Source organism: Gobius niger (assembly GCF_951799975.1).
Source record: "Gobius niger genome assembly, chromosome: 12".
Taxonomy (NCBI): domain Eukaryota; kingdom Metazoa; phylum Chordata; class Actinopteri; order Gobiiformes; family Gobiidae; genus Gobius; species Gobius niger.
In genome coordinates, this window is record NC_136863.1 from 22,921,374 (window position 1) to 22,933,245 (window position 11,872).

Sequence of the window (11,872 nt, forward strand, 5' to 3'; positions counted from 1 at the left end):
GGGATGACCAGCGGAGGTTCAAGCGGACGGGGGCAGTACGGCAGAAGACATCACTTGGTCTGGCATGGTTAGCTCCCAGTGGGAGCGAGGTCTGCACTGGGCTGCACGATCCACATGTCCGCACCTGCAATGGAAGAAGTGATATGAGCTATGAGATAGTGTGACTGTACAAAGGTGTGCTCTCCATTCTGACACCCCTGTTAGTTTAGGATCTATCATGAAAAATACAGCACTGGGCCACTGTAAAACAAGATGGACACAAACCATCAAGCTCCTTTTACACTTACAGTATCACGGCAATGTAGCATTTTAACCTATGTCAAACTTTTATGTGTTTCCGAGTATCATGGCTCAACAGGAAGTATCTGCAGCTGCATCTTTTGGTGACATGAGAGAAAACATAAAAGAGAGAATTATTTGATTAAGGATGAATAACTGTTCTTTCTGGGAGCTAATGCAAGTGCACCCCGGGGATCCTGACCCGTCCCGTATTAAAAGCGTCGTCGGCTCTATTATTCCCAGCACGTAATCTGTACAAGTGAACAACAGATCAGCATCACTCTATTCCTGCAACCTCAGTTCAGGTATTTTCTATTGCTTTCTTTTGACAAAACTTTTCTAGTTACAGTTTCAGGTGTAGCAGCCAATAAAGTGACAATAAAGTAGCTATATCACTATCAAAAAACATAAATCCATACTACATTGTGTGCCTAATGTTTACAGAATTTGTGAATTGCTGAATGTTTATCCTGTGAAAATGTGTTCATACATAGGTCAGGAAATGATCATACCTTCATATTGCAGTAATATGCTACAGGCCAAATAAAAATCATGTTGCTGCAACCTGTGACCAACCAACTAGTCCTTTCTTTAATGTAGTGTTGATTAGCCTTGACCTTGTTCGTAGATTGCTGCGGAGTGGTGGGGTATCAATTCAAACGTGTGCCTAAAAGCTTCGGAAAATGTTGGTTGGACAGTGGAGAGACAGACTAATTAGATTGCGCCTCCACTGGCCGTATCTTTCTCCAGTACGTCGATGAAGTGATGACAGGAGCCACACGCGTTGCTGTCCTGCTGTAGATAGAGTTTCCTGCCTTTAAAACAACAAGACCAAAATACACACAATCAAATCTGTCACACTTTGCGCAGGACAGGTCTGCTGGGGACGATAGAGTTACAAACAAAGATTTTCCGATAAGGTCCACACTTGAATATGCGTCCAATGCACTCAATAGATGCATAAACAATTTTAATCCCGAGGGAAATGTGTGTCACTCAACAGATGATGCGTAAAATGCGCGCGGTTTTGTCACTGAACACCTTATTATCCATAATTATCCAACATTCACAATATGCGTTTCTATAAACAAAAACTGCATAACAAAACTGCATACCGCACAAAAACAGATGGAGCACACTTTGTGATTTGCCGCAGCTGAAGCGCTGTAATTTGAACACTCGGCGTCAACACATTGAAATCTTACCAGCGTGCGTCAAAACACGCCTGAAGTTGCTGGCAGATTAAATGTTTTCATCTATGCAGAAGATTGTCGTCTCTTCGGTGCAGGAACTGCATGCAAATAATACCAGGCAATTTCAACAAAATAAGTCCAGTGAAAAAGGGGAGCAAGTCTTTCATCCTCTGATGCGTGCGGAACTTGTGGCTTTGATGCGCATAGCTGTCTGGGACTGTTGCGTTCAAACACAGGCAGGACAGCTACAGAACATGTGTAGTAGGCTCATTGAATAGACTAGTACAGAACAGTGTTATGTGACGTCGCCTACTTTGCCTGATGGGGAATTGCGCAAATGCATTACCCCTCCCACAAAACAACCGACAGAAAATGTATATTTTCCCTGTGTTTGTGAAAGCTCTCAGCCAAGTTTTCCGTCGTTGGGAAAAGTTGTTTGAGTCGTCATCTGTAAGTTACTGGTTGGTCAGATTCGTAGTGATAATAAAATTGTATTTCCCCTTTCTCATATTTACCGTGGTTCATAAAGACCATAGGCTGCATGATAACGACACTTGTGAAGACAGTTCATGTGTATGGCTGGTATTTTCCTTATGTACCTGAACGCTGCACACAGCAGCTGGTGCAGTGACAGCTGCAGACAGAGGGACAGAGGGACAGCCGCTGGACGGTTCGTGCACGTCACACGGGGATCCGTGCACGCACTATCTGCCTGGCAGTTGGACACAAAAGTTAAGTTAGGCAAATGATTATATCCCTTTCATTTAGTTCTGTTTTACTTGTCCATCCAATCACGTAATCCTTCCTCCCCATGTGTATCCCATTTGTCTCTTCTGTTGTGTCCTGTGTCCTTCTCACTTGTGTAATTGTGCACTTTGTATCTTATATACTCATCACTTAATAAAAAATAAAATAAAATAAAAATAAAAAATAAAAAAAAGTTAGGCAAATGAAAACTGATCAACTTGATGTGCTTTTGTCACTAGTGATAAATTTAAGTACGTAAGTACATAGCCTACGTACCGAATAAACATACATGATTAACGCCACCATCAGGCTAAATTACTGGCGCCAAAAGAAGTGTTGAGTTGGTTTCATAATTCAAAGTCATTCTACATGTTTCAGTAAAAATATTTCCTTATCCTGATTCAATACGCTGTATTTGTTCTACCCACTAAGTATTAAGAACTTTATCAGTAACTACCTGGTAACAACATCAGCCTCCTCGTAAGACGCATCGCTCCTTTCTGTACCTCGTTGCCTTCCGTAGTCGGTCACGCAAAAATGGCTTCCTACACGACCAAAGCGTTTCTTGTCTTTGGACGAATAAACATCCCCGGTGTCTGTCTTCCAAATGCATCAAATAGGGCAACATATGTGACTGCTTTGTCTATAAATTCTCCAACTGGAAAAAGAGGTAAGATTTGGCGGTAAGATTTGGCGTAAGCAAAATACTGAATCTTTTTTTAGCAGTGGAGGCTTAGCTCGTTGCTAACTGCAGTCGCTGTCATGTTGTTGTCAATGACATTTTGAGACTCAAGCGCGATCCTGCTCAAGTCCATGTAAACTCGTATACATTTGATCGTTTTGAACTGTTTATGAGGGCAGTGATAAATTAATAAAAGACTGTATTAATGAGTGCAGCATGTGCCTAACTGTTAGCTAAACAAAGTTGTTTAAAACACACATGGATCACCATATAGAAAATAAACAATGCCATGATATGTGGAATATCAACACACACTTAATGGCTTTGCTGTGATCAAGCATGTCCCTCACTGATCCTACGCTATGTCCAATGACCTATTTTAGGCTTCCCGGACAGAGGAGGCAAAGGCCAGTTTGTAAGAAAACCCAGGAGAGAGGTATGCAACGAGTTATATACAGTGTTAATCGTTTTCTACCTAAACCTAAAGCCTGTCTTGTCAATATCAGCCTGGAGAGCCGCGGACTGAGAAGATGGCTGTAGATCAGGACTGGAGTGCAGTATATCCTACTGCTGCTCCCTTCAAACCAAACGCTGTCCCTCTGCCTGTCAGGATGGGATATCCCATTAAAGGAGGTGTGCCCCCTCACAAAAATGGGAACCTGGAACTAATCAAGGTCAGTCAAATATGTTAAAGACTTTAAATTACAAATAATCATCTATCTCTCTTTCTGTCTATCTACATGTCTATCTCCCTCCCTCTTTTTCTCTGATAAATGTGTTAAAATTTGGTGGAACAGTGCAGCTCAAATTAAGGCTGCACAATATCTCGCTAAACAATATCGTATTGCATTATTTGGTCCTAGAACAATTTCAAGTTCATATTTTTTCATTCTGATTATCTCTTTCAGATACCCAATTTTTTGCATCTGACACCCGCTGCTATAAAGAAACATTGTGAAGCACTGAAACGTAAGTTAGTTTCCAGTTTTATGACCATGCGAAATATTTACATGTTTAACAGAGCTGAATGTTTTAAATCTGCATAAAACACCTTTGATTGCTATTGCACAGGAGGGACATTTGACTCATTTTAGTATATTTCTTCAGCCCATGTTCTTGAATACGGGAAATATGTAATAGTTTAAAAGGTTTTCCGGTCATTTGTGAAAGTATGATTTGTTGAAGCTTATTCAAAATTTGATTTGAAAGTTGTTATTGAGAGTAGCTTCTCTTTTAGCATTCTGCACAGAGTGGCCCTCAGCTCTAGACACAGATGTGAAGTGCTCCAAACACTTCCCCATCAAGGTCCAAACCACAGACTTTGTATCGGCTGGTACATCCCTCCGAAACCCCTCGGCTCGTATTGTGAACCTCCAAGTAAGTTTTCCTCTTTATCTTTCTTCCAGCCTTTTCATCCAACCATTCGCAGCAACTGTACAATGACAGGTTTCACACCTTTTTTATATATTTCTATTTTACCATGTAGACGTCAAAGCTATTTATTGTGTGTTGTGTGTTTTAAGGGGTATGAATACTTTGACTCGAACCTACTGTGTGTTTGCTTTAGCTTTAGCTTCAGCTTCAGCTTCAGCTTGAGGTTAGGTCTTACAATGTATAAAAAGTTAAATGAGACATGGCATGTAAAGTGAGATTAGAGATTAAGTGGAAGGCAACATAATCGCCATCTGACATCATTTTCCTGTGTCCAGAAAGACGGCATTGTTCGCTGACCCCAAAACCAAGGGCACATGCCTATAGGGCTTAATCCCTGCATTTATTTAAAACAATATTTATGGAGACCTCAAAGTTTCGTGCTAATTTATTGATTTTTTTTTTTTCTTCAAATTTTGTCCATCATTGTAAGGAGCCATCAATGCATAATCTTCCTCAGTTTTAAGGGCTTTATGTAAAAATGTATACATCACAATCCATTCTTTTATCTGAAGATGTTTGACAACATCAGTCGATTTACAATACACCTTGAACAGTCATTAATCCAATAATCCACAATCCTATCGTCATAAATTGTCAATAGGGATGACTGTGTAGCTAACCCCTGCTTTACCTGATCTCCTTGTATAATTAATTTTTTTTTGCTCTAAGCCCACATATTACATATGACTTTCTTTTGAAATCATGACACAAATGGACTTTTCCCCACCGCTGCTCTAAATTTGGGGCTTGTAGGCTAGACTGCAGTGTTCTTACTTTTTAAAATTCAGCCATCTGCTGCTCCACTGACACTTAGATTATATCAGCAAGGTAGGAATTAGTGTAGCAATAATCCCCGTGGATTAGACCGGAAGAGATTGTAGATCAAATCTCAGAGAGGTCTCCATGGACTGAGTTGTAGTTTCTATTTATGTATGTATGTATATTTATGCAAATATATTGATAAGCTCCTCTGCTTAATTTTATGATCATGTAAATCCATTTATATTTATAACAGAAATACCTTTTAAAATATAAAATATGAATCTAACTAAATATTAAATGAATACTAGACACATGAAAGAGCAGACGTGTGTATAATATGTTTCAGTGCGCAGTTTCATTACTACTTTAATATTTTCATGTTTTTGTATTGATTAAATCCTATATAAGTTGGAGCCGCAGAAACATAATAACGAAACGTAATCTGTTGTTTTTGATCCTCGCAGCACAAGGCTTAGTTTCATCTGAGCATTTAATTTATATAGGGTTTAAAGTACTGCAGTCACAACCTTATATAGGTTATCAAAACACCCATGCACTTAGTTTAGCCTTTGACTGACTTTATTAAAGAGGCACCGGTGTGGCAGTGGATTCATCAGGACATTTTATTTGCTGTGACTCAAATGTTTACAGTACATTGAATATTATGATCTGTTGTGATTTGTACAGGTGAAACTGTCCAGCTTAAATCTTGATGATCACGCACGCAAGAAGATGATTAAGCTTGTGGGCCCAAGATACTGCAAAGACACTGATGTTCTGACAGTTGTTGCCGACAGGTAAACCGCTGCTAAACATCTAAGCAAATCCACACAGGGGTGAAAATAATTTTGCTCTTCATTTGTAGTTGCCCATTGCGAAAGCAGAATTATGACCATGCCATGTATCTACTTACTGTCCTTTACCACGAGTCATGGGTGAGTACTTTTGTCATTTTGCTTCGAAAAAAACCTGGCCCGTTATTTTTTATGGATTTATATTTATGATAATAATAGTTATATTATTTATTATTAAAACATATTAGTCTGACTAATAGTGAAGTGAATACCACTATTCCTGGTACATGTTAGTGTAAGCACAGAAAGTGAAGAATTGCTCATACAAAGGCTTGGAAAGGGATACCCAAATTGTTTAGAAAGTATTTGTGTTAGTCAGTGGTAAATGAACATGTGTATGTGTATGTTTTGATCAAAACAGTGACCAGTCCTAGAGCCTCTGTTCACTCATTCAGTGAGAACCTTTAGGCATTCACCCTCATCTGCTTTCATTTATTTCCAAGGAATATGTGGGACTTTTGAGCGAGATTTGACAATAGTATTTTTGGTGCAATGTATGCTGTTATTATGATTGCTAACTGTGTATAAATGGAAAGTACATGCATCTAATCCTTTTGATGCAAACAGGCTTTTTAAATTTGGGCTCTGTGATGACGTTTCGAAATCCTCTTCAGACTTGAATCTTGCCCTGTGATCTGTGGTCTTATCCCTTTTCGGGAGGTATCAGCTCTGAATGGGGAGAAAGACCGTAAACAGCTGTATTGTCTAGTTGACATTTCCTACAGCTGCTAGAGAACACTGACTTCTTTATTAGGTGTTGACCCTTATACTCAATGAAACCACATTAGAAAGACCAGTCTTCAGGTTGGCAGCTCTGGCCCTGTTCACATACATCTAACAAAAACAAAGTGTCTCACTTCCCGCTATTACTCAACTCATGTCTTTATAGTTCTTCCAGTCATGGCTTAGTCACATTGAAAACTCTTCTGGGGAAAGGTGTCCGAGCCAAGGAGGCTAACACTGTCCGCTGCCCTTTCGGACTCACAATGGACACACAGTGCTTGTCCAGCTGCCAGCCCGGGGGAAGCGGTGAGAGCGGCGTAACGTTCGGGTTGTAATGCTAGCTCTTAAAAGGGCCAATTGTAAAGAGCTGCAGAGGTGATTTTATCTGAAGCTCTCTCAGGCAGAGCGACCGTGCCTGCAAAATTCAGCGTGTGCTAATCCAGAGGTCCATTGTGGCTGGGGACGTGACATTTTAACCACTAGAGGCGCACTTAACTGCTTTTGGGATTTGTAATCTGTACTTGAGACCTCATGATTTCTCCAGCTGTAGCCAGAGTAGAGCAGAGACACAGTATATTTTTATTTTTAAGGCACTATTTCTTGAAAACTATCCCATACCACAGTTAGAAGCTAAAAAGAATAAAATGAATCTATATTAGATACTACATAACACCTATACAGCTACATGTGTAAAAATTATTAATTACATATCTATCCACCAGATGGCGCACTTACAGCAACAAATGCACCACACTTGAACATGGTGAACAACAAACCTGCTCTAATCACTCCCCCCCCCCCCCCCCATCCAATCTCATTTTGCAAAAAAAAAAATCCCCCTTTATTTTGCAGCTGTATATAACAACATATTCAAAACAACGGTCATCTTGGTTAGTTTTTGTTTTCCTCTTACAGTAGTTGAGCCCCTCAATGACTGGAGCTTGTCCAGTGGATGTAGTGTAGATCTGAAATGTATAGCAGTAATGATGGTCATTACCCTCACACACCTGGACAGCAGCAGAGCAAGGACTGTTCGACTTTAATCTGCCCCACAACGGACCGCATTGTTCTCGGGTGAATGCGACGACAGACACACAGCCCCTGCATAGAGAAATACATATGGAGAAATAGTATCTCTGTGAGAGGAGCATCAAAGAGGACCCAGGGCTGATGGTATGTAGGGAGTTGGACAATTTCTTCATGATCCGCGAAATCAGAAGCTTAGTTTGGAGAGGGATATAATATGGCTTCATGTGATATGGTTGTAATAACGGTAATTTGGTGACCCTTATCACCAATATATAAGAGTCTACTTATTATTGACACCAGACACCAACACTGTGTCTGATATTTTGCAGAAAACAGAGGCTTGGGAGGCAGAGAAGACGGTGGCTGACATGGAGGAGTACAGCTGGGAGAACAGCCCGTCGCAAAGAAATATCTTGGACACTTTGACGCGCATGAAGGTGGCCGTGGAGGCAGAGGGAGGGGAAGAGATGCGCCAACAGCTCCTGGGACGCGCCGAGGTACAGGAGTACAAGGACTCGGTGACCCGGTTAAAAAATGAAGGAGAGAACGAAGACACGCTGCTACAGTATAAAGAGGCTGTGAAGAAAGTACTCAAACTGTGAATCTAAGATGAGAAAATTATGTGCTTTCTCTTCTGTGTTACAATTAACTAATAAACTCTGTTAAAAATTCTTAAATCGTAGTGGTCGTACATTATTAACTTGGTCAAAACAACTCTAAAACTAGGAAATTGTTATGAGGCGTAAAAAAGATAGTCGGAGTAGAAAGACGGACTTGTGGCAAGAAGTCATTTAACTTATGTATTGTTTTTTTTTTTAATCTACTGTATGGCTGCAAGATTAATGGCACTCACATTGACATTATTCAGCCCTAATCTACAGGATGTTTTGCACGTTCTGGCCCGTGGCCTCTTGGCACCTCTTCTAGAAACCCTACGCACTGAGGGGGATGCGCTCTCAGGTTAAACACACAGCATTAGACTGTCCATCAGGGGCTGCACCAGGACAATGCGCTGTTGACTTTGACCACTCTGTCATCTGTGCGTTTTCTGGTTGGGAGCCCCCATTAGACCCACTTAAGACCAAGAGCACAAACCTGTCTTAAGTCCCCCCCCACCCAGTCTTTGGCATCAACATCAGTCAAAACTCACCCAAGTGCATCAAAATGTAGGTCACCCAAATGGTTAGATCAACTTTCTGAAGGCAAAATGAGTAAGTGGATTACACAAGCTAGATCCATCAGTTTGTTTTTTGTTTTTTTGTGTCATGAGCGGAAAAGTACAGGCAAATTAAACTGTAGAACTGTAAACTGTAAAAGTAAAAAATAAATGTAGATTTGCATTAGTTCTCTACGACACATGTTTCTGTATTACACATCCAGTATTGATTTGAACATTTATACATAATATCTTGGGAATTATGTTAATACATAATGATCCAGTATTGTTTTTGGTGTTTATAAACTACCAACACAAACTACACAAACTACATATCATCAGCCTCCCCGCATAATAAAGTTGCTGCAGTGTTTTGAGACTACAATGAAAAAGAAAAAGAAAACAAAAACAACACAAATATGAAATGCTAAACCCCTATATACATTTTTACAGTAATAACTTATCCGGAATGTCTTTTTTATCCACATCACATAACACTTCATGAGTTTTCTTTCACCAGGACGTACTTAATGAGGCGCATGGAGCCCTTCTTGCCCCTCCATGCTGTCCGATAGCGCCCCATCCTCTTCCTGTGGCCCCTCCAGCTGAACACCAGGACCACTGAACAGCAGCAGCCCAGCAGCAGAGTCACACAGATGGCCACTGCCACCAGCACAGTGTGGGTGGCTACGTGCCAACCGGGACTCACGTCTGTCCACGAGTCGCCCCCTCCCGCGCCACCTCCACCCGAACCCTGGCCATCCTCGCTGACCGCGCTCTGATTCCGCCCCAGGCTCCCTTTGGTGTCGTTGGCACTGTGTTTGCTGCCTTCTATGTTGGCCGCTGGACCCCTGGACATTGTGGGGCTCGTGATGGAGGAGAGGGGAGATTTTGGAGGTGTTGCTGATTCCATGGTGGACAAGAGAGGATAGGTCAGGGTGGTGGAATGACTAGTAGCATGTGTGTCTGGCTTTTGAGAGCTTGATTGAACAGTATACGTTTTAGGACTGGTTGATGGAGTCGTGGTTGTCGTCCTGGCTTGTTGCAGATCAGTAGTGGTGTGAAGTTGAGTTGTGGTCGCCGTGGCGAAGTGTTCTATCCTGGTTGTGGTGTTTGGAGGTTCCAGTCTGGTTGCGGTGTGGGACGTTTTTCTCGTGGATGCCGGTGTGAGCGCTGTTGTGTCGGTCTCTGTGGAGATGGGCTTAGGGGCAGGGGCTGGTGGTGCGGGGCGAGGGCGTGGGTGGATGAAGTGGCGCTTGTCGGGAGGCAGAGGGTCCGAGGCGTTGGAGCGGCTATAGTGATGCGGTAACACACGTACATTAGTGTTGAAGTATTTACCAAACACCAGCAGGTCTGGGTCCACACCTGAAGGGTGATAGGAAGGATTATAAGGTAGATACATTTAGATATTAAGATTCATGTTTGTTTATATTTTTGTGACACACAGATTATTATTTTTTTTGTTCAATTTTAGAAATACGTTATTCCCAAAATCCTTAGGACCATGTACCTGATTTTATTTTCTACTAATGAAATTAAGTTCTTTATTTTTCTTTCAGTATATGATAAAAACAGCTGTACATTTATCTAATTTGTATTGCAGCTGAGGTGAATGAATGACGTGTTATATTGGAGCCTACATATATATATGCTTGTATTGTAAACTCTTCCCAGTGAAGTATGTTTCTAAAGTTTTAATGAATTTGGACCGCAACTAACGTTAAAAAATGTAAACAAAAAAAATGGTATTGTTTGTAAACAAAAAAATCCGGTAGAAGGCCTTTAATTATTGAGCGCCGAGATTAAGTTGGCAATTCTCCGATATTTCATAAAAATATGATTGATAGTGTTGTCCATCAACATCTATACCCATGCCACGTACCTTTAGTGATGTTGTACAGGACCACGTTGCTCCTGTGGCTCAGTATGCAGCTCTCCAGACTGGGACAGTGCAGGTGGAAGCAGTTCACACTTTCTTGTGTAGCGTCGAAGTGGAAAATGGCTAGATTACAAGAAACTTCACAGAAGAAACATAAACAGTCACAGTACTTTGTCTTTGCATGTGCTCACCACAACATCATTGCTTACAGTTTCTGGTCAGACAGCAGGTCCGGCTACACTTGAGCGCAGTCTCCTCTTGATAAAACTTGAGTAACTGCGCTCCTCGCCTCAGGGACTCCTCCACATCGATGTAAATCCCAGGGAAACGACGGATCCAGCAGTTTTTGTAATAGGAGGTCGGCGAGCACCTCGACTCAGCGCTAAACAGCGCACTCAGAAGCGTCAGCAAGCGCCATGTGGCATTCATCGCGCGTAATGTGGATCAGAGCATGGCTAGACTCATTAGAGGGTTTAGTGCGCTTGAACCCGGGACTGGGCAGCGTACAGTGAATTCACAGTTTACTGTAGGCAGACAGTACCTCTCAGGTGTGCTGTCACTGTTACGCACCTGCGGGAGGTGGGGCCAGCCAAACACACTGCAGTATGCGCAAGAAAAAGAGAGTGGTCGACTAGAATTTCCAAGCCTGAAGGGAATTGTTAGGTAGAAATGGGTACATTATCTAGATTAAGTTTTTTCCATTGTCTGAATTAGTTGTTCCATGATTATGAATTATTACAGTGGTATTTATTTTAAGGATAACTTACTTATTACTTATACTTATACTTGATATTCCTCACCAAATACAGCATCTACGTTTCTAACGTTTGTGACAATACAAAATGTCCTGCCCACTTAGATCAGAAACATTAAGCATCAAGGGGAAAGCAGACAAACATTGTATTGGGTCCATCTGAGAGTGGATTGTTATAATTGTAGCAATCTGCCTCAATTCTTTCAAACGGGATTATGAGAAAAGGCTTTTGGATTTGGTACACCTGTCTCTCTGTCTTTGTGAGCTTGTCTGTCCATCACTGCGCCACATTCTCAGCTTACACCTGGGAGCTGAGCGAACTTCTCAGAAGAATGGGTTTATAGAAAGCACCGCAATTTGCTGCAGCTAAATAGAGAGCA

The 11,872-nt window shown here is 41.4% G+C and overlaps 2 protein-coding genes across 2 annotated transcripts; one reads left to right on the forward strand and one right to left on the reverse strand.

Moving 5' to 3' along the window:
* Nucleotides 1–2,751: 2,751 nt before the first annotated feature.
* On the forward strand, nt 2,752–8,356 carry mrps35 (mitochondrial ribosomal protein S35). The gene is made up of 8 exons (XM_079568007.1): nt 2,752–2,889; nt 3,285–3,337; nt 3,408–3,575; nt 3,810–3,870; nt 4,139–4,278; nt 5,785–5,894; nt 5,963–6,032; nt 8,033–8,356. The coding sequence occupies exons 1-8, from the start codon at nt 2,757–2,759 to the stop codon at nt 8,303–8,305; spliced, it is 1,008 nt and encodes a 335-aa protein (XP_079424133.1). The 5' UTR covers nt 2,752–2,756; the 3' UTR covers nt 8,306–8,356.
* Nucleotides 8,357–9,358: 1,002 nt separating this feature from the next.
* mansc4 (MANSC domain containing 4) lies at nt 9,359–11,297 on the reverse strand (the record flags this gene model as incomplete). Its single annotated transcript, XM_079568378.1, has 3 exons — nt 10,948–11,297; nt 10,742–10,876; nt 9,359–10,224 (listed from the first exon to the last, which is right to left on the reverse strand). The coding sequence occupies exons 1-3, from the start codon at nt 11,165–11,167 to the stop codon at nt 9,359–9,361; spliced, it is 1,221 nt and encodes a 406-aa protein (XP_079424504.1). The 5' UTR covers nt 11,168–11,297.
* Nucleotides 11,298–11,872: the final 575 nt, after the last annotated feature.